At 44.3% G+C, this 23,752-nt stretch overlaps 1 protein-coding gene across 1 annotated transcript in view; it reads right to left on the minus strand.

Annotated features, from left to right (window-relative positions):
* Nucleotides 1-23,752, minus strand: part of LOC142246614 (bile salt export pump-like) — a 97,360-nt gene that overhangs the window by 56,210 nt on the left and 17,398 nt on the right. The window contains exons 6-11 of the mRNA XM_075319684.1: nucleotides 21,844-21,977; nucleotides 20,371-20,542; nucleotides 9,040-9,164; nucleotides 7,276-7,450; nucleotides 6,112-6,225; nucleotides 4,327-4,437 (exon numbers count right to left, since the gene is read on the minus strand). Of these exons, the coding sequence (XP_075175799.1) occupies nucleotides 4,327-4,437; nucleotides 6,112-6,225; nucleotides 7,276-7,450; nucleotides 9,040-9,164; nucleotides 20,371-20,542; nucleotides 21,844-21,977 (831 nt within the window). The remainder of the gene's footprint in view (nucleotides 1-4,326; nucleotides 4,438-6,111; nucleotides 6,226-7,275; nucleotides 7,451-9,039; nucleotides 9,165-20,370; nucleotides 20,543-21,843; nucleotides 21,978-23,752) is intronic.

Raw genomic sequence — 23,752 nt, forward strand, 5'->3', positions numbered from 1 at the left:
TATACTGTGCAGTGAAATAAATAATTAAATAATTAAAAAAAACGGCGTGCGGTCCCCCCAATTTTAATACCAGCCAGATAAAGCCATACGGCTGAAGGCTGGTATTCTCAGGATGGGGAGCTCCACATTATGGGGAGCCCCCCAGCCTAACAATATCAGTCAGCAGCCGCCCAGAATTGCCGCATACATTAGATGCGACAGTTCTGGGACTGTACCCAGCTCTTCCCGATTTACCCTGGTGTGTTGGCAAATCGGGGTAATAAGGAGTTATTGGCAGCCCATAGCTGCCAATAAGTCCTAGATTAATCATGTCAGGCGTCTCCCCGAGATTCCTTCCATGATTAATCTGTAAATTACAATTAAAAAACACACACCCGAAAAATCCTTTATTAGAAATAAAAAACACTAACAAAGTCCCTCATCACCAATTTATTAACCCTGAAAAACTCTCCATGTCCGGCGTAATCCACGGACCTCCAGCGTCGCGTCCAGCTCTGCTACATTCAGGTGACAGGAGCTGCAGAATACACCGCCGCTCCGGTCAGCTTCACACAGCAACTGAGGTGAGTAGCGCGATCAGCTGCTGTCACTGAGGTTAATCGCGGCCACCGCTGGATCCAGCGGTGGCCGTGAGTTACCTGACTGACAGCAGCTGATCGCGCTACTCACCTCAGTTGCTGTGTGAAGCTGACAGAAGCGGCGGTGTATTCTGCAGCTCCTGTCACCTGAATGTAGCAGAGCTGGACGCGACGCTGGAGGACTGTGGAGTACGCCGGACATGGAGGGTTTGTCGGGGTTAATAAATTGGTGATGAGGGACTTTGTTATTGTTTTTTATTTCTAATAAAGGATTTTTTCAGGTGTGTGTGTTTTTTAACTGTAATTTACAGATTAATCATGGAAGGTGTCTCATAGACGCCTGACATGATTAATCTAGGATTTAGTGGCAGCTATGGGCTGCCATTAACTCCTTATTACCCCGATTTGCCAACGCACTAGGGTAAATCGGGAAGAGCCGGGTACAGTCCCAGAACTGTCGCATATAATGTATGCGGCAATTCTGGGCGGCTGCTGACTGATATTGTTAGGCTGGGGGGCTCTCCATAATGTGGAGCTCCCCATCCTGAGAATACCAGCCTTCAGCCGTATGGCTTTATCTGGCTGGTATTAAAATTGGGGGGACCGCACGCCGTTTTTTTTAATTATTTATTTATTTATTTTACTGCACAGTATAGACACGCCCACCGGCTGCTGTGATTGGGTGCAGTGAGACACCTGTCACTCAGCGTGGGGGCGTGTCTCACTGCAACCAATCATAGGCGCCTGTGGGCGTGGAAAGCAGGGAATATGAGATGGCTGTGTACAGAGCACAGCGCGCCCGCCGGTATAAAGGCTCAGTCACGCTGTGCAGGCCGGCCAATCACTGCAATTCCACAACTAACAGGGCTGTGGCATTGCAGTGGTCTGCCAGCCAATCCCTGCATGAGGGCTGGCTCTCAAAAGAGCGCCAACATGCTGGGATGAAGACCACGAGTAAAGCACGAGTATCGCGAAATTACTCGGTACCCGCCGAGTAGCCCGAGTACAGTGATACTCGTGCGAGTACCGAGTAGTAACAAGCATACTCGCTCATCACTAATAGTAAACTGAAATTTGAATTTTTGGAATGTATATCATGACATCTGCGGGATTCATGTGACATTGATTCTGAAATGGTTGTGCAACAAACTTTTATCATCTATCCCATGGACATAATCTATAAAGGAGGGTCCCATTTCCCCACGTCCTCTGTGTAAATGGAGCAGGAGTAGGCAAAAGTCACTACTGCTACATTTATTGGGAGTGGTGGTCACACATGTGCACTACTGTTTTCATATCCCCTTAGAAGTGAATGGAGCAGGGAGGTGTCTTTTCAGATGTGACTCGATTTCCGGATGTTAATGGTATCCGGTGTCTGCCATATTTCTACATCTACGAACCCCTTTGTGGATACGCGTCAAAGGAAACAGAATTTTTACCATACTTTTGAATATTACACTATCGTAGAAAAGTTTGCAAGTTCAAGTCCCCTAGGGGGCTAATTAAAATTTTATTTAAAAAAAAACAAACTATTAAATATTTTTTAAAAAATAAAAAAAATATAAAAGTTGATATCACTATCCTTTTCTTACATTGTAAATGAGATCCAAAATAACCCCAAAAAACATACTTATTTGGTATCACTGTCTGTTCACTATCTGAGGCACAGTGTATTTAAGGCATCCTCCCAATAGGGGAGGTGCCTGAGCAACATATTCAGTTAGTCAGTATACCAGTCTGCTAGCTAGTTGTCAGGTGCTGGTAAACCTGTGTCTGTCTCCTGTACCTGCCTTCCCATACCTGTCTGTCCCTGCCGTGCCCACCATTCCTGTCCGTACCCGCCTGTCCAGCCTGCCTCAGTCTCCCTGCCTGATCCCATCTATACCTGAGTCTGTCACCTGTCCTGGGGTCAGCTGCCACAGTCCCGGTCACTGCCCTGGATGTGGCACCTGGCGTTTGCCTCGTAGTGGGTGCTTAGCTACACCCCTCCCACTAAAGGGTAAGTCCGGGTCCCCCCTGTGATCCAGTGGGTCCACTAATCCCACTCACTGCCTCTAAACCGGCTGTGAGCATTACAAATATAATATTTAATCCCAACTGTGGAAGCTAAAAAGAAGAAAATAGCTGTTTTTTGTTACTTTGCCGCTCAAGAAAAATGGAATACAAATGTCAATGATAAGAATTACAGCTCATATTGGAAAATAACAAATACAACCAAAAAATACAAAAAGTTATATCTCTTGGAAGATGAGGAAGAATAATTGAAAGTGACAAGGAGCCTAGTGGGACTTTGTATCCCATGAGCTCGCAAAACTGTGGAGCTGGCCCTGCGTGCCTCCGGTGTAAAGACCACCATTCTTAGGATCAGTGGGAGTAACATTGGCTGCCCTCCATCCCTGGGACATCATGTTTAAATATAAAGCCCATTTTTTTATTTTTTTTTTTTAAATAATGGCTAAAATACGGTACGTTAAGCCCTAAAATATTATTAAAGAAATACAATAAAATAATAAATAATAATAATAATAATAATAATGCAACATAAGGTACCACCACGGTACAAATAATGGGAAATGTACTGTATGATACTGTTATTTATTATCTATTATTGTTTTTTATTAGCTACATCTATTATTTTTGTACTCCGCAACAATTTCAACATCATAGAATTGTTGGCCTTATCTCTTATTTGTAAGATGTGTACATATTCATTTTCTCTGCCCTTAATGGAGTTTAAAGTCTACATTCTGTGCCTGGGACATAGTTACTAAGGTCACTCTTTTATAATTCCTGAAGAATAGTGTTATTTTGGAATGTGAAAGGAATGAAAGGCAAATCTAAAAAGAACAAACAAATTCCCTAGTACAAAAATGTCCCAGCATTCTTCAATATACAATAGTTCAATATTTACAAAAAGTAAGAAGTATCCTATTTTCGCCCAAAATTTACTATCTACCGAATTTTCCAAATTGTAAAACGCACTTTTTTGGGGGTAAAATTGGGGTACTTCTTACAAAATGGATATGGTTTACCAGGGTGGCAGTGGTAGAGCGGGGTCATAGGACGCAGGGTCACAGAATGGGCTCGGGGGTATAGCGGCGGGTGCCATTGATCTGCCGGTGACCTGCGGGGTGAAACTGCAGGGGAGCAACTCAGGAGGGTCACGGGATGAGGTGTCTCGGAGGCGGATGCATTGAGTTTACTGCGGGCTCCATCCTCGGTTGATGCGATGGACTTCAAGAAAAAGGCTGCAAAGGCGGCGCATGTGCAGATTGACACGATGGCTATCTACTTGAAGTCCATTTCATCAACTGCGGGTGATTCAAAGGAACCCCCAGTCAGATGAATGGCACCCACCGCTGAGATACCCCTGTCCTCTGATCCTCCATCCTGTGACCCTCCTGATTCGCTCCACTGCAGTGTCACCTTCGCAGCCTGCCGACAGATCAATGGCGCTTGCTGCCGCGATACCCTCGCAGCCTGCCGGCAGATCAATGGCGTCACAAAACCCCCGAACCCGCAGCATCGCCCTGGCTCCTGTGACCTTCCTGAGCTGCTCAACCACCGCCGCTCCTTCCTAGTGAGCATTATAGGATTAAGATGCACTAGGATTATAAGACGGACCCTCATTTTAACATTAAAAGTTATTTTTTCCTATTTTCCTCCTCTAAATTTGGGGTGAGTCTTATAATCCAGTGTGTCTTATAAAACGAAAAATATGGTATCTTATTACTGTAACAGTACATACCTTTACATCGGGCCGTGATGGATAATGGAAATTCACATCATGGAAGGCAATAACCCCCTTCACTTGATCTAATTTGTGGCCTTCATTGGACATACAGTCAATCACTGGACTCTGATAGAATAGAAAATGATCAATCACTTATTTCCCTTGATAACTGTATGAGTACAGAGTGGGATTAGCATAAATGGCCAAATTCTCTCGGATGGGATAAATTATGCTGGTGTGAGCCTGAGCTTACACGTGTCTTCATGGTTGCAGGCTACCAAAAGCCTTATTTGTATTGTTATCCTGCAGTGATATTTTACTCTCAACTCTGCTCCCTATTCCACTGTCTGTAGCTTGAAAGGTACAGAAGGAGTAGAAGAACTCATGCCTGCTGGATCCAACTACAAGGGGCTTGATTGTGGTCTGCAATCATGTAGACACATAGGTTTGCAGAGGAGCTGGACACACAAAATGATAGAATTTTTACATTTAGAAGTTATTTTTTTTCTGATGCATTTTAAAGATATGTAGAAAAAATAAGAACAATTGAACATATCCATCAACCTCAGTATTTTAAAGGGTTATTCCAAGATAGCAAGTGATCTTCTATCCATAGGATATGGAATAACTTACTGAGCACTAGGGAAACAGGACTCTGCAGTGTGGGAACAAGGCTATGCCGGACCCTGTCTTGTATAGAGTGAAGGTATGCCTACTCGACTTCCCCTCCATTCATTGTCTATGAGAATGGTGGAGAAAGCCAAGTACAGCACTTGGATAAAATCCAGCAGTACCATAGATAATAGATGGAGTGGAAGTCGAGCATGTTCACTCCACTACATGCAAGACAGAATTCTGCAGAGCCTAGCTCCTGGGTTCTCTAGATTGCTGTTGGACCCCCAGCGATCATTACATTTTCACCTATCCTATGCATAGGACAGGGACGGACATAACATTAAAGCAACTTGTGCGGCAACATAGGGGCCCAAGAGGTAAGGGGGTTAATTTCTACCTCCAAAGCAAGTGCATTTTTATGAGCTTTTGGGCTGCAAAGTGCCCATATGGGGTCCTTTTCTGCCCGTGTCTGCCAGTGGATAGGATAACTTATTATTTTGGAAGAAACCCTTTAAAGGGAACCTGTCACCAGATTTGGTGACTATAAGCTGCGGTCACCATCAGTGAGCTCCTACATACAGCATTCTAACATGCTGTATATAAGAGCCCAGGCTGCTGTGGAGAACATAAAAATCACTTTATAATACTCACCTAAGGGGCAGTGCAATGCACACTGGTCGGGAGGGTGTCTCTGTTCTCTGATACCGGCGCCTCCTCTTTTGGCCATCTTTGTCCTCCTTCTTCTGAAGCCTTGGAGCATGATGCATCTTATCTCATCCACACAGGCTGGCATTGAGGTCCCGCGCAGGCGTACTACAATACTTTGATCTGCCATGCTCAGGGCAGATCAAAGTGTGCCTGCGCAGAACCTCAGTGCCGGCTATTGTGAATGACGTAGAATGCGTCATGTACCCAGGCATCAGAAGAAGGAGGACAAAGATGGCCAAAAGAGGAGGCGCCGGTACCGGAGAACAGAGACACACATCAGACAAGTCTGCACCGTACCACCCTTTAATGTGAGTATTATAAAGTGATTTTTATGTTCTACACAGCAGCCTGGGCTCTTATATACAGCATGTTAAAATCCTGTATATAAGAGCCCAGTAGTGGTGGCCGCAACTTATAGTCACCAAATCTGGTGACAAGATCACTTTAATAAAAAAGTTCTGCACACTTAACACATACCTTTTCTATAGTCTCATAAATGATTGTTGCAGCTGCTCTCCCAGAGGCAAAAGCTTCCAAGCAAGGAGATGCCTGGCCCAGATTCATGGCAGCAACCAAAACACCAAAGAAAACCTAAAATAAAAATGTTAAATGTGTTTTAATAAGCTGTGATGCTGTGATGCATAATCTTAAGATGGCGTTACGATTTATCTGACGATATGTCATCGGGGTCACGGTTTTCGTGACGCACATCCGGCATCGTTAGCGACGTCGTTGCATGTGAAACCTACGTGCGACTCCGAACGATCGCAAATAGGTTGTTAACACACATTGTTGATTGTTAACACACGTCGTTCATTTTCAAAATATTGTTCGTCGTTTGGATCGCAGCCGACATATTGGTACGTTTGACACCCTGCCAACGACGAACAACATCCACACGACCACCTTGGTCAAACAATATATCGCGTAATGATTTGGCGTCGCTTGTGAGATCGTTACGTGTGACCGCAAATAAACGACCTATGAGCGATCTCGGCAAATCGTAACTACGATCTGGGCGTGTCACATCGCTACTGAGATAGTCAGATAAATCGTAGCGTGTAAAGCGGCCTTTAGTTAATGTATCATTTTGACTTTATATTAATTTTCTGATCAAAACAGAGAAAACATCAGTGCCTAATCTTGTAACATAGAGGAAAACCATTTGGCTGCTTTGGGACCCTTGCAGAGGGAAGCCCCAAGTCTGATGGGTCCCATATTATTTACAGGATCATACCAAGAAATGGAAGACACCATTATTCAGAAGAATTGAGTTGTTAGCATTTAAGGGTATGGGGAATTGGGGATAGAAAAGTCTTTGAGAAAGAAGAACTAAAACATTTTGTGTCTTTGGTGCCAAAACCATAATAAAGACTTCATTTTGATTTTTTTTTTGTCCTCTCTCTTCTATGTACACTACTACTAGGTACTTTTCATGCCCTCTTCACTTATCCTGGCCTTATCTGGTTGACTCCACCATGCCACCACAGGCCATGACAATGAAGATAGAAAGTACGGTAACTCATTGAGTCTATCCTCCATTACCTAATACTGTTTCCTCCGTCTCTGTTTGGCCAATTTTCCAGATTCGGCACTTCTACTCGGATACCATAAGACATTAAAATTATACAAAACACTCACCTGAAGAAGACTCCCCGGTGTGAGCTCCTTTGTCTCAATTACCAGCTTGGATCCATACCAAAATGCTAGAGAGTAGCACAGGAATATAATACACCACATGTATCCCTGGAAGAAGCCAATAATGGTGCCTTTCCTTATGCCCCAGGCCTGGGCAGCAATTAAATTTTGGTCATATCTGTAATAATAAGCAAATGGAAAAAATAGATCAGTTCAACCATCATCCTGTCTTTTTATTAATATAAGGGCTTAATGAAGATTTAACGGGAGCCTGTTAGCAAAAAATGACTGTTCAAACCAAGCACAGTCACAGTGCACCTTTGGCGTCATCAAGAAATTCTGCCCACTTCCCCACATACCGACTTTAAGACGTACCTGACTACAAGACGTACCTGACTATAAGACGTACCTGACTATAAGACGCACCTGACTATAAAACGCACCTGACTATAAGACGCACCTGACTATAAAGCGCACCTGACTATAAGACGTACCTGACTATAAGACGCACCTGACTATAAGACGCACCTGACTATAAAACGCACCTGACTATAAGACGCACCTGACTATAAAGCGCACCTGACTATAAGACGTACCTGACTATAAGACGTACCTGACTATAAAGCGCACCTGACTATAAGACGTACCTGACTATAAGACGCACCTGACTATAAGACGTACCTGACTATAAGACGCACCTGACTATAAGACGCACCTGACTATAAGACGCACCTGACTATAAGATGCACCTAGCTTTGGACAACAAAAAATAGGAAAAAAATATTTCTATTAAAACTACCCTGGTGCTAAAAAGATGTGGAGGGCATAATGTCACTAACATTGGTAGGCTACACTTGTTTCTTGGTGCTCTAGGGCAGAAAAAGGGGTAATGATTTATTCTAAAGTGGTTATACCAAAAAATTAAAGGGATTTATATACTGTCCACCACAGTGACATAACAAGGTCCCAATATACTTTACTTTGGTTGTCTGGTACCAAAAGTTCATAAAGAAACTCAAAGAGAGGCATTAGTTTGATAGGGACCCAACAAAAAGAGGTAGCCTTGCCGTTGGCTGTTGGGCTCACATACAATTGGTCATTTTTGTGTGCTAATATCTCATTTTTTGCATGTTTTTCATAGCAGTAATGCATGTCTATATTCCCATATTCATTGTACCACATATCTTAGCACTACAGAGTGCAGCTGTCTACTTATTGTTACATAAAGAGCAGAATGACATTTATTGTGGAATTTGTGCCTGTTGTCTAACATGTGAAATGTCTTCTCTTTATGACATAAACTCCAGAATTCATCACTCCAATTTATGCACAGTTATTTTAATTTCCACACTATAAAGGATGCCTGTTGTAGATTTTCTATTAATCAGTCCTGTGATACACTGCTTTTCTGTGCCCTTCAAGATCACATAAATGTAGGCTAACAAGAATGTCATTACATATATATGGAACGGCTGATCTTACTGACTGCGGACTATAAGATGCACAGAAATTTTAGCAAGATGATTTCTTGCTAAAAAAGTGCGTCTTATAATCAGAAAAGTATGGTACTTGTTTTCCATTTACCACCTCCTCCTTCACTGACAGTTCTGGTTTTACAGGAGGAAGAGGAGGGTGGACATAGATAAAAAACAAGTAGATAGGAAGGCTCATTGAAATGTTTGGCCATGCCAAGCAAGGGTGCATTGAGTGCCTATGCTTGGTTTGAACAGTTATTTTGCGCTGACAGACTCCCTTTATGCTTCCTACCGTTCAGCTTCTCTATTCTCCCCACCAAAGGCAGCCACTGTTCGGATGGAGGTGAGTACTTCATCGGCCACCGACCCAGCTGTAGCATATGCCTTCAGCTCTCTGCCAGTTAGTCTTGCAACAGCCTAAAAATATGTCGTAGTTAAGAATATCAGGATAAGTTTATGCAAAATGTCTATCTGTAAAGAAACTGTTTGAGTGATGTTGAAAGCTACATTATTCATGTGACCCCCCTGCGGTAACCAGGTGTCACAAAAATAAGGTAACAACAAGGTAACAGCTCAGGTCCTACATGACTGTGCCAGCCACTACACACACACACTAGCACACCAGGACATTTACACTCACAACCAGGGTGAGAGATTCCCCCTTAGAGCCAGATAACAGGGCTGGGCACTGTGAGCTAACAGGCAGCCAACTGGGAACGGAAGGACCAGACCTGGGGGAGGAGAGAGTGACCTGGGAAGTGTGGGTAGACAGTGGGAGGAGTTAGTTAGTGAGTGGAAGAAAGGAATTGAAAGGAAAGGTGTCAAGACAGACAACAGACTCTTGAGACACTTTGAACGTAGCAAAGAATCCGCAAAGACCTGAGTAGAAAGATCAGCCACTCAGAGGAGAAATGTAGCTGGAGAGCGAGAGAGCAAGCTCCAAGGACAGAGGGATCCTGTGGGGTAGACATCCAGGGCTCACAGTACTTTGCATGCACGGGGTGCAGATCCCAGAACAAACGAGGACTTGAAGCCATCTGTTAACTCTGCCAGGCGGGTGGATTTCCAGGACTCATCTGCCACCACTAACGTCCGAGGCAACAGCAGCAAAGAGGGCACCGGGAGAAATTTCCTTAAATAGTCCAAGCTGCCTGCAACAGGACCCAGACACCAAAAAGACCTCCAAGTGCTCCACGCCAGGGAGGACTGACAAATACACCACAGTGCATCGGTGGTAGAGTGGCACCAGATTGGCTGGCACAGCAATAATGGACATGGGCGCACACGGGAACCAGCATGTCCCAGGGCACGAATCCAGTAAGTAAAGACAATCAAACTCCACTCCCTGTCTGGACTGACTTATTGCTGCGCGCCTCCACGTTAACCCTTCACCTACCCCTGGGGAGAAGCCCTGCTCGCGGAGGGCTCCACCATCCATGCTGCCCCATCCATCATCCCCAGCGGAAACCCGCAGCGGCGGCCCTACCATGCCTGGCTGCAAACCGTGAGTGGCATAGTCGGAATTTTTATTAATTTTTTTTTTTATTTTTTTTCATTTAAAACTGGTCTAGAACCCCTCGAGCCACGGAGTATTCAGATCCGAGCAGCTCAGCTGCCCAGGGGCAAGACATTCACAACCACCCCCTGAAGAAGCTAGGGCGAAACACGTGTTGGGGTGAGGGACACAGACCAGCTATATCTACATTATCGCCAACGTGCTTTAAGTTAAAGAAAATAATGTCTATATGATCTGCTTTTCTGGCTTCTTTTTGCTTATTGTATATTATACAGTCACTGGGTATTTTATCTTAGTGTCAGGAGCTCTATGCATGTTAATCAAGAGATTTATTTCTAATTATTATCTAGCTTTATCCTGACAGCAGGACATGTTGTTTCCCAATTATACATATCTTGCACAGTCAGCGTATAGTTATTTATTCAGGGTTACCCTGTTTGGATTAAGTTCCAATTAGAGGGAACACTGGGTCTGTCTCTTTGATGTATTTGGAAAGTTTTCAATATATATTTTTGCGATTATTGATTACCCAATAAAAACTTATAAAGTAAGATGATACGACATGCCAGGCCACCGACCGGACAGCAGATGCTTCCATGTCTTTTCCAGCTGAGCTCAGCTCTCGCAGTGATGACACCACTTATATCCATCAAGTGCTTTCACTTATAACATCAAATAACATAAAGTACTGACTGTGCTTTCTGGTAAAAATAACATCACTGTTGTAAATTGCAGGCTATTTTTCTCATACGTTTTTTTCAATCCATTTGTGAGAATGATTGAAGAGATATCTTAGCTCCCACTAAAGCTTCGTAATAGTCACATAGAGAAACAGACCATAATTCTCCTACCTGAACTGCATTTCATGACGCTAGATCTGCAGCAATTGCAGAATGAACCATCAGTTTCCTATACAAGCCCCAATGTGTTCAGTCAACTTTTAGAACACTTTAAAGAGGAACTGTAATTTGCCCTAAATATATATATATTTTACTGTAATGTTGTTGTCCTTCTGAATCTGACATTGCATTTATCTTGTTCCTACACCACTCTATCCCTGTGATATGGCCCACTCTTCCATCTACATAAATCTAGTCTTATTAGCCAACTGGGTGTGTGACATCTGATGTTCAGCTTTTCACACACCTGTTGATGGACTCTGTTCACTCCACAGAGCCTGACAAGCAACCTGAGGTTCTGTATTGTTCAGCCTGAGCCGGGCATCGGCTGGTTCAGGTTCTCTGGTCTTCACAGCTTTGCAGGAGTTAATTCCTGCAGACTGGTGAGCAGGACCTAAGAGCTCAGGTTGCTAGTCACCTCCCTCTTTAAGGCACGGTTTCATTCCTTTATGGCCAATGATAGCTTCAGCTTTGGCTCCAGCGATTCCCAGTCTTGGTCATTTTCCTATTTATGGTGATCTGTGTTGTGCTTCTGAGTGGTGTGAGCATTCCCCTGTTCTGCATTACTCCCCCCCCCTTTTTCTGTTATTTCCCAGTACACATATTCTCCCTCCTTTGTGTTTGAGTGCAGTGTGTACGAGTTTCCGTTCTCACTTGTCCGTGTCATTTTGTGGGGTTTTGTCTTTGTGTTTTCCGGCCTGCTCCAAGGGTGTGGGAGAAGGGGAGTAAAATCAGGGTTTGAACAGGAATTAGGGTCACGCTGGAGGCTCAAACCTTATTACCATCAAATCTACCTCCGAGTTAAGGGACACTAGTCTGAGGGCCAGCCTAGGGTCACCTGTCCTGTCATTATATACCCCATTACACTTCGTGACAGTGTAGTCCTCAAGACAATGCCCCCAAAGAAAAGTTGAGGACCACACTCACTTTTCTTAACAAGACTAGATGGAAAGAGGAAGCAGAAAATGAACACTAAATTAAGGAGAACAGTGGAACTTAGAACAAATAAAAATATTACATATTTAGTGACATGGTCCAATCTTAACATTTAAGTGTGTCTTTAAGAAAGTTAACTCTTTTTTTAACAGATATAAGAATAGTCTATGTCAATAAACAAATGCAACTGAATTATGCCAGATTTGTGTCTCATGTCTACCATATCTGCCCACAAAGCTTGGTTCAGTATACATATCACAGATGGTAGATTTTTATTGACGTTTATGCATTATGTTTTTGCGGTCATCATGTTTACACATTTAAAGGGAACCTGTCAAAAGCTTTAGGAAAACCAAACAGATTTAATTGCTGGGTAGAGTACGGAAAAACAAGATCAAACGTATCTTGTGGGCTACAAATAGATAGTCCATCTCCAAGAAAATCAACTTTGAATCTTTACGCAAAAGCTCTTGCAAGTCCATCAAGAGTTGGCCGATTCCCGGCTCATTTTTAACAGCACAGAAGAGGCAGAAATCAAGCATATAGGCTTGTGCTAGGCAGGGAATAATGCAGAGGATCAATGTATTAGTTGGAAATCCACCAGTTCTTGGTGTATTGTATTTGCAGAAACATTTCCGTAAAGATTTAAGGTTGATTTTCTGATTTCTGATCCCAACCCGAGTGTGAATCAATGGGATTAAGAATTTTTCACTTTTATATAAGTATTTACCTATGTTGTTTTTTTCTAAAAAGTATCTGAGCCTTTTTTAAACCATTGATGGTTCATGCTGTAACTAGTCCTTGTAGTCAACTGTTCCAATAATTGACAGTTATCATGGTTAGGAAAGCTTGGCTGCTGTGGAAATTGAACAATTTTTCTCTAGAAAAAGGTAGTGTCCTCTTCTTTTTTATTGAGGGGATTTTACATATAACTGCATTTGACCACATTTTTATCTTGGCTGTTTACGTACTTGTACAAGTTAATGATGTCTCCCCTTATACATCTTTTCTCAAGACTAAATACATTTAATTATTTTAATATTTCTGTGCCGCCCCTGCAGCAGTCGGACTGTTCGGATCCGGGAGTTTTGCTGTCGCTCGAGGGTTCCTGGACCGGGGCTCAACGGCCACTCAAATAAAAGGGGGGGGGGGGCATATTTACAAGGGACAGTTCATAACGCCACCCGTGGTGTGTGGTAAGGGAGTACTCCCGCTGCCGATGGGAGTACCCAAGGCTGATGGAGCGGGGAAGCTAGATGGTGATCCCTCCATGGGTAGGGAAGGCCACCGGGCTCCGGAGGGAGGTGGAACAGTATGGTGGAGGTGATTTGGGCAGGTCAGGACTCGGTCAGGCAAGTGTACTTACTCACTCAGGTGATGTAGTTGTTAATGCGGTCAATAAGCAGACTCTGACACAGAAGTAAACCGCTGCCACTCTGGGGAGCCCGTCCGGGTGTCCGTCTCCACTTGTATTGCTTAGTGGTCCGGAGCCTGCCTCCATGCACAATTGTGTAGATGTTCCTGAGTGACCCTTCAGCCTGAAGCTGTCAGGGTTCCGCTCCCTATAGTGAAATAGTGGAGCTGTGCTCTTGATGGCTGACACTTGGGATTTCAGGGGGCTGCATAAGCTGGAAAGCCCTATCCCCCTTGTTGTGTTGATGCCTTTGATCTCTGAGCTCTTGGGGAAAGTTCATAAAGAGACTATCCTCCACAGGTGAATTATCAGGTTACGTGAAGCTACTCCCTGATCTAGGGTCCTGTACCCTGCCGTGCCCGGTACCGGTCCGGTTACTGGACTTTCTGGTGCCGACCATTCTCCAAAACTAAGTCAGTACACCCTTTTCCAATACCCTGCGAACGGGTCTCCGACTCCTCTGGTCCCAGACCACCGTCTGCGACCCAACCAAGGTCACACAGGGAGCTACAACTCCCTCAGCTCCTCACTCTTTGAGGGCTACTGCTCAACTGACTTCCTCCTTCCCACCAGTCTGCCTGACCCCTAGGTGGGTGGCCCTATTCCAGCTAGACCACCCACTGATGTGCCTGAAAGGGTGTGGTGTGAGGTGTGGTTAGAATTTGAGTGCTGGTGGAAGCAATACCAGTAGTTAGGATTCCAGAACCATAGAGGGTGAGTTCTGCACCATGAGAAACAGGAGTACAGTTCCCTGTGACACCCTGATAGAGTCAGGGGCGTCACATTTCCTCCTAACTAAGATCATTAATGCCTTCCAGCAGTACAGTGACCCCAAACATACTTCAAAAAGCCCCCAGAAATGGATGGAAACAAAGCGCTGGAGAGTTATGAAGTGGCAGCAATGAGTCCAGAGCTAAATCACATTGACTCCTGTGGAGAGATCTTAAAATTGCTGTTGGGAGAAGACGCCTTCAAATATAAAAGACTTGGAGCAGTTTGTAAAAGAAGAGTCCAAAATTCCACTTGAGAGGTGTAAGAAGCTGGTTGATGGTTATAGGAAGTGATTGCAGTTATTTATTCCAAACAATGTGCAGCCAATTATTAAGCTGAGGGTGCTAACAATATTTGGGGTTTTGTGTCCAACTATATCCAAATTGCTTTTTTTATTCCTTTAATTTTTTTGTTATTGTTGTTCCAATACACACGAAGGAAACATGTGTATGATAAGATGTGTAATTGCATTAATTTTCTGGGAAAAATACATTTTCTGGAACAATTTTAAGACGGGCTTTGCACACTACGACATCGCAGGTGCGATGTCGGTGGGGTCAAATCGAAAGTGATGCACATCCGGCGTCACAGTCGATATCGTAGTGTGCGAATCCTTTTTGATACGATTAACGAGCGCAAAAGCGTCGTTATCGTATGATCAGTGTAGCGTCCGACATTTCCATAATGCCGGTGCAGCGACAGGTACGATGTTGTTCCTCATTCCTGCGGCATCACACATCGCTGTGTATGAAGCCGCAGGAGCGAGGAACATCTCCTACCTGCGTCCCGGCTGCAATGCGAAAGGAAGGAGGTGGGCGGGATGTTTACATCCTGCTCATCTCCGCCCCTCCGCTGCTATTGGCCGCCTGCCGTGTGACGTTGCAGTGACGCCGCACGACCCGCCCTCTTAGGAAGGAGGCGGATCGCCGGCCAGAGCGACGTCGCAGGGCAGGTGAGTACGTGTGAAGCTGCCGTAGCGATAATGTTCGCTACGCCAGCAATCACAAGATATCGCTGCTGCGACGGGGCGGGGACTATCACGTTCGACATCGCAGCATCGGCTTGCGATGTCGCAGCGTGCAAAGTACCCCTTAGGGTGCCACTGCCAACACTTACGGCCATGACTATGCGTATGACTGTATGAGGCACCAAATACAATTGTTCAACCAACAATTACGTCCTGACTCTGCCAAACAGTCTCATAAAGAGCATGTCATTTCTATCTTGGCAGCTGGTTATCTCTGGAAGATTAGGATAGGAATGGTAAAATCCAATCCCTTTACCCTTGTCTCCTCTGTGGAGGAGCAGTATGTTAGCTTCTATAGTTATGAGACCTTATAGGGGGCTTTACACGCTACGATATCGTTAATGTTTTGTTGTCGGGGTCAAGTTGTTAGTGACGCACATCCGGCGTCATTAACGATATCGCAGCATGTGACACTGACCAGCGACCTTAAGCGACCTCAAAAATCGTTCGCCATGGAGAGGTCGTCCCAAACTCAAAAATCGGTAAGGGTTGTTTATCCAGGTGGATCATCGCTCATGCATCAGCACACATCGCTGTGTGTGACACCGCAGGAGCGAGGAACGTCTCCTTACCTGCCGCCGGCCACAATGCGGAAGGAAGGAGGTGGGCGGGATGTTACGTCCTGCTCATCTCTGCCCCTCCGCTTTGATTGGCCGGCCGCTTAGTGACGTTGCGGTGACGTCGCTGTGATGCCGAACGTCCCTCCCCCTTGACGGAGGGATTGTTCGGCAGTCATAGGACGACGCCGACCAGGTAAGTATGTGTGACGCTGCCGTAGCAATAATGTTCGCTACGGCAGCGATCACAAACAATCGCATGCGCGACGGGGGCGGGTACTTACACGCTCGCTATCGCTACAAATTGCTAGCGATATCGCTACCGTGTAAAGCCCCCTTTAGTCTATAGCCATCTGTAGAGCCCAGATTGTATACTTATACATCACAAACATCCAGCTTGACCCTAAAACATCTTTTTTTCCAAGGATGGCTCTTCACCTCCATGTATTTCAGTATTCTTCATCTAGTTTATTGCCTTGGCCTCTAAAGCTAAAAGCATGTAGATTGGTGCAAGATTGGTGCATCTTTCAGAATGATCGCCTTCACCCATATACGCCTATATCATTACAATATAAATATATATATATACAGTATATACAGTTAGGTCCAGAAATATTTGGACAGTGACACAATTTTCGTGAGTTGGGTTCTGCATGCCACCACATTGGATTTGAAATGAAACCTCTACAACAGAATTCAAGTGCAGATTGTAACGTTTAATTTGAGGGCGGCACGGTGGCTCAGTGGTTAGCACTGCAGTCTTGCAGCGCTGGGGTCCTGGGTTCAAATCCCACCAAGGACACTATCTGCAAGGAGTTTGTATGTTCTCCCCGTGTTTGCGTGGGTTTCCTCCGGGTACTCCGGTTTCCTCCCACACTCCAAAGACATACAGATAGGGAACCTAGATTGTGAGCCCCAATGGGGACAGTGTTGCCAATGTATGTAAAGCGCTGTGGAATTAATAGCGCTATATAAATGAATAAAATTATTAATTATTATTATTAATTTGAAGGTTTGAACAAAAATATCTGATAGAAATTGTAGGAATTGTACACATTTCTTTACAAACACTCCACATTTTAGGAGGTCAAAAGTAATTGGACAAATAAACCAAACCCAAACAAAATATTTTTATTTTCAATATTTTGTTGCGAATCCTTTGGAGGCAATCACTGCCTTAAGTCTGGAACCCATGGACATCACCAAACACTGGATTTCCTCCTTCTTAATGCTTTGCCAGGCCTTTACAGCCACAGCCTTCAGGTCTTGCTTGTTTGTGGGTCTTTCCGTCTTAAGTCTGGATTTGAGCAAGTGAAATGCATGCTCAATTGGGTTAAGATCTGGTGATTGACTTGGCCATTGCAGAATGTTCCACTTTTTTGCACTCATGAACTCCTGGGTAGCTTTGGCTGTATGCTTGGGGTCATTGTCCATCTGTACTATGAAGCGCCGTCCGATCAACTTTGCGGCGTTTGGCTGAATCTGGGCTGAAAGTATATCCCGGTACACTTCAGAATTCATCCGGCTACTCTTGCCTGCTGTTATGTCATCAATAAACACAAGTGACCCAGTGCCATTGAAAGCCATGCATGCCCATGCCATCACGTTGCCTCCACCATGTTTTACAGAGGATGTGGTGTGCCTTGGATCATGTGCCGTTCCCTTTCTTCTCCAAACTTTTTTCTTCCCATCATTCTGGTACGGGTTGATCTTGGTCTCATCTGTCCATAGAATACTTTTCCAGACCTGAGCTGGCTTCATGAGGTGTTTTTCAGCAAATTTAACTCTGGCCTGTCTATTTTTGGAATTGATGAATGGTTTGCATCTAGATGTGAACCCTTTGTATTTACTTTCATGGAGTCTTCTCTTTACTGTTGACTTAGAGACAGATACACCTACTTCACTGAGAGTGTTCTGGACTTCAGTTGATGTTGTGAACGGGTTCTTCTTCACCAAAGAAAGTATGCGGCGATCATCCACCACTGTTGTCATCCGTGGACGCCCAGGCCTTTTTGAGTTCCCAAGCTCACCAGTCAATTCCTTTTTTCTCAGAATGTACCCGACTGTTGATTTTGCTACTCCAAGCATGTCTGCTATCTCTCTGATGGATTTTTTCTTTTTTTTCAGCCTCAGGATGTTCTGCTTCACCTCAATTGAGAGTTCCTTAGATCGCATGTTGTCTGGTCACAGCAACAACTTCCAAATGCAAAACCACACACCTGTAATCAACCCCAGACCTTTTAACTACTTCATTGATTACAGGTTAATGAGGGAGACGCCTTCAGAGTTAATTGCAGCCCTTAGAGTCCCTTGTCCAATTACTTTTGGTCCCTTGAAAAAGAGGAGGCTATGCATTACAGAGCTATGATTCCTAAACCCTTTCTCCGATTTGGATGTGAAAACTCTCATATTGCTGCTGCGAGTGTGCACTTTCAGCCCATATTATATATATAATTGTATTTCTGAACATGTTTTTGTAAACAGCTAAAATAACAAAACTTGTGTTACTGTCCAAATATTTCTGGCCCTGACTGTATATATATATATATATATATATATATCTATATATATATATATATATATATATATATATATATATATATATATATATATATACCGTATATATATATACAGTGGAACCTTGAATTAAGAGTAACTTGGTTTAGGAGCGTTTTGCAAGACAAGCAAAGCTTTTTACAAATTTGTAACTTGGTCTAAGAGCAATGCTTTGCAATAAGAGCAAATACTCACCGTGCACACTTCTGGTTCTGTCCTTTCACTGCGCTCTGACCCGCTCTGGAGGTAACTTTCTGTACATATGTACTGTTTACTGTATACAGTATACCATTGCATACTACTCGTACTATATAGCATGTCTATCAATTAGCATTTATAGATACAGTATTGTTTTTTCTTATTAATAACCAGTACAGTGCATTGCTTGTACTGAGCCTCTCGCACACCGACAATTCTATTGTAATCTAACGTGCAGTTTAATTTATTTGCTATGTCATTTACTGTACAGTATTTTGTATTAGTGGACTGCAATAATTTTATATGAATACAGTAAGTTAGTTTGTATTACTGGAATAAGTTGTATTTTTGGGTTGTGGAACGAATTGTCTGTGTTTCAATCATTTCCTATGGGAAAATTCGCTTTGATATGAGTAACTTGGTTTAAGAGCAAACTCCCAGAACCAATTATGCTCGGAATCCAAGGTTCCTCTGTATATATATATTATACATAAGATTTCTATATTTTTGTGTGACGCCCCTGAACTAGTCAGAGTGTCACAGGGAACTGCACCCTCTTTTCTTCCTGGTGTAGAACCCACCCTCCATGGTTCGGGGATCCTGACTTTGGATGTTGCTTCCATCAGCATTCAAATTCTAGTCACCTTACATCACACCCTGTCAGGCACACCAGTGGGTGGTCTAGCTGGAATAGGGCCACCCGCCTAGGGGTCAGACAGACTGGGGGGAGGGACACTGAGTTGAGTGGTAGCCCTCATGGAGTGAGGAGCTAGGGGAGCTGGAGCTCCCTGGGAGACGTTGGCTAGGTTGCAGACAGTGGTCTGGGACTGGAGGAGTCGGAGACCCGGTCGCAGGGTATTGGTGAAAGGAGCCAGAATTCGTTTTGGAGAACGGATGGCACCGGAGTACCTAATAACCGAACCGGTACCGAGCACGGTGGGTTACTGGATCCTAGATCAGGGAGTAGCTTCTCGCAACCTGATAATTAACCTGCGGAGGATAGTATCTTTATGAACTGTACCCAAGAGCTCAGAGATCGAAGGCACCAACCCAACGAGGGGGTAGGGCTTTCCAACCCATGCAAGCCACTGAAATCCCAAGTGTTAACCATCGAGAGCACAGCTCCTCTACTTAAGTGTAGGGAGCGGGACCCTGAAAGCTTCAAGCCGAGGGGTCACTGGGAAACACCTAAACATTAGTGCAAGGAGGCAGGTCAAGACCACTGGCAGCATCAAAGGGACTGGATTCCCAGATGAGCTCCCCCCCAGAAAGGCAGCGGCACCCAGAGACTTGGTTTACCTTGTGTCAGAGTCGGCTTTGCGGTTGCACCACTACTAACAATACCTGTGTGAGTATGCTGTCCTTCCCCTGCTTCCAACCTGCACTGTGCTCCCCTACACCTCCATCTCCATAGTCCCAGGGCCTCCCCTAACCATGGAGGGAAAGTCATCTGGCTGCCCCGCTCCATCTCCCCCAGGCACTCCCATAGGCAGCGACGGTACTCCCCTTACCGTGAACCACGGGTGGCGTCACAAACTCTTATTCCCTGTAAATACCCCTTTTTTATTTGAAGTGGCCGTGAGCCCACGGGTCCGGAGACCCTCGAGCCACAGCAGACCCCGGATCCGAGCGGTTTGACCGCTGCAGGCGCGGCACACCTCATCTTCTGTATTCTTTACCCGCCAAGCAAACTGCTAGAATACTCTAACTCAATATTCATAGAAAGTGAACTGTTTTTAAAAGACTTACCAGCGCCATTAAAGCTGCCCCTAGACCAATAAGAGGACTCGCAGCCACAATAACCAGCGTTAGTTTCCAGTTGCCAATAAATCCAATTAGAAATCCAAACACGAATGTGGAAAGGCGTTCAATGAAGATAGCGACCTGATCAGCAATGGCATTGTTAATTTTGTTAATGTCACTGTTTAAAGAAAAGACAAAATGTTACAGATGACTGCAGTGTAAGTAAGAGGAAAAAAGAATGAATGATTTATCTCAAAACTGATTAGTAAATGTGGGCCAACGAAAGAGCGGAAAGTGGACATTTAAAACCGCTGCTCCAATGAATGCCCTCAAGAATGTGGGGGTTCCTGTTCTATGGAGGATATGGGTACATTGCCCGTGCCGCTGTGTGAAGCATGAAACAGGAAAGTCCCAAATGGGATTTTAGTCAACACGTTTTGGAGACAGAGTCCTTCCTCAGGATTACTCAGAATTGTGATTATCCCGATGAAGAAGTCTGTCTCCGAAACGCGTTGAATAAAATCCCATTTGGGACTTTCCTGTTTCATCCTGCACACAGCAGCGCGGGTGGTCCACCCACATCCTACATTGACGGCTGTTCACTTGGGTCTGCAGGTCTCATATACCCATTCCAGTTGGTTGTGGCTCGCACAACCCCATCAGGTGAGAATATCCCTGAATGTCATCTCATCACCACCTTACAGATAAGGCCCTATTGCGCTTTGTTTCTTTCATCATCAGGTTCCTGTTCTAGCAATCAATGGTAGCCCAAGCAGGTAGGAACCCCAAAAATCATACTGTTATAACCTAACTGTGAGGATAGGTCTGATAAAACTTATAAAGGGTTATTCTCCGAATGCTAGAGCATAACTTACTGATCGATGTCTGGGATGTTCCCATTCTTCAGCGCCACGTCTTAAATGGAGCGGAAATGCGCATGCTCAGCCTCTGATAAATTCATTGTCTATAGGACTGCCGGAGAAAACTGAGCATAGCGCTTGCAATTTATGAGTGTCACAGACAATGAATGGAGCAAAGGTGGAGCATGTGCTCCTCTACTCCATCCAGCATGGGTTCCAGAGCCCCGATTGCAGTATTATGGGGTCCCATTGGTCACCTGTCCTATATAGATATGCGATAACAGGGGCGGACGTATTATTGGTGCAACAGGGGTCCAAGAGATAAGGGGGCCCATTTCTACCTCCAAAGCAGGTGGAATCGTGCATTTTGATGAGCTCTTGGGCTCACAAGGGCCCATATGTTGTTCTTGCACAAGGGCCCTTTTCTGTCTGAGTCCGCCAGTGGGAAATACATTATTTTTTTGAGAATAACCATATATGTTAGAAAACACCCAATATGTAAAATTTCAAGGATGTTGCCTCGAAAAATTATGTCCATTTTAGATTCAGATCTTATTTTCTTGACATTTGTGTTTAATATTATAAGAAATGTTTCATCTCCATTATTGTCTTTCCTTACTCTGAAATTCTTGTGTTCAGCTCCCCAACAGAGTTGCAGTCAAACCATCCTATGTCCAGCCTCATTATTTTCCTGAAATATTCTTTCCGAATTATTTGTATTTGACGAGCTGCGGCTATGACCCATAGAGCAATCTGTAAGGAAAGTTTGGAAATAGTGTAAGATGGGTGATATATGCATACAGAAATATTATGGGCCATATGGATACAACTACGGTATATTACAGCTCTGCACAAATTCTATGTAGAGTTAGAACGTAGAACATATCAAAATCTATACATCTGTAGTGTAAAAAATGGTAATTTTGTAACCTTTATAAGGAACCTGACAGCTGATACATGCTGCCTGTGGTTTGGGCAGCATGACTCCGGCACTGGCCCAGTCATCCAGGGAAATATGTTTTTTCGGAAACACTGCAGCAATTCAGAGAAAACTCATTTAAAATCGCCCAGGAACTATGAGCTTGATTGATTATCTGCACTTTTTTTTTTAATTTAATGTCACTATTCTTTTTGTTGTTTTGCAGTATTCATTAACTGGAACCTGTCACCAGAATTTTCGCTATTAAACTTAAAGAATCCCCTTCTGCAGCTCCTGGGTTGCATTCTAGAAAGGTTCATCTTGCTACTGGCCCCCCTTTTCAGACCTAAATAAACACTTTATAAAATCTTACCTTTTGGTTTGCAAATGAGGTTTGCTGGCCCGGTGGGCAGGCTGTATTTCGGCCATTATTCCCCCTCCTGCCGCTGTTCGCCGTCCCCCAGTGTTCATTTACATAGATGAGGCCGCCTCCCTCATGTTACGCAGTGCTCCTGAAGTCTCGCGCATGCCCAGTGACACTATCGCGGGACTGAGCACTGTTCAAATCGCAAGCGCCGGTGAATTTTATTGCGCAGGCGCGAGATTATGGGCGGCGCTGTGAATGTCATCACCAGCGTCATCCAAGTACCCACCCATAATCTCGCGCCTGCGCAATAACATCACCGACGCTCGCGATTTGAACAGTGCTCAGTCCCGCGATAGTGCCCCTGCGCATGCGCAAGACGTCAGGAGCACTGCGTAACATGAGGGCGGTGGCCTCATCTATGTAAATGAACACTGGGGGATGGCAAACAGCGGCAGGAGGGGGAATAACGGCCGAAATACAGCCCGCCCACGTGGCCAGCAAACCTCATTAGCATACCAAAAGGTAAGATTTTATAAAGTGTTTATTTAGGTCTGAAAGGGGGGCCAGTAGCAAGAGGAACCTTTCTAGAATGCAGCCCAGGAGCTGCAGAAGGGGATTCTTTTAGTTTAATAGCAAAAATTCTGGTGACAGGTTCCCTTTAATGTTTTTGTTGTGCCAAATTATTTGAAATGGAGCACATGGTTCCTGACTTTTTGCAAAAAAAACCCCAAAACGCTCTTTGTTGTTGTGAACTTTTGTTTGCAACTTGTAGACACAAATACGTCACATGTTTAGCTAAATTGTCTCCAAATTTGTGCAAAAATTACAGATGTACAAAAAACTATACTAGGGGAGGATTGGAGTACATTTGCTAAAAAAATCTTGCAACTTTTTAAAAACCACAAGGGATGAATTGACCATAAATATCTGGAAACCGCAAACCCTGTAGACCATGACAAACAACAGCTCAAAAAAAGTTCATAGAAGAAAAAGGTGCAATTAAAAAAGCAGGTGAAAAACAACAAAAACTAGACAAAAAAATGTGGAAATACAATAATGAACATGGTTCTATTTGTCACTGCTGATTAGTCCAAGAGACTGTTCTCTGGAAACGTCTACAAAAAACCCCCACCCTTTTTCACCAATTTATTAATCCCCAAAAGACCCAGGTACTACATAATCCACACGAGGTCCCACAAGGATTCCAGCTCTGCTACATCTGAAGGCACAGCGAGCTGCCAT

This window comes from Anomaloglossus baeobatrachus, chromosome 7 (assembly GCF_048569485.1).
Source record: "Anomaloglossus baeobatrachus isolate aAnoBae1 chromosome 7, aAnoBae1.hap1, whole genome shotgun sequence".
NCBI lineage: Eukaryota > Metazoa > Chordata > Amphibia > Anura > Aromobatidae > Anomaloglossus > Anomaloglossus baeobatrachus.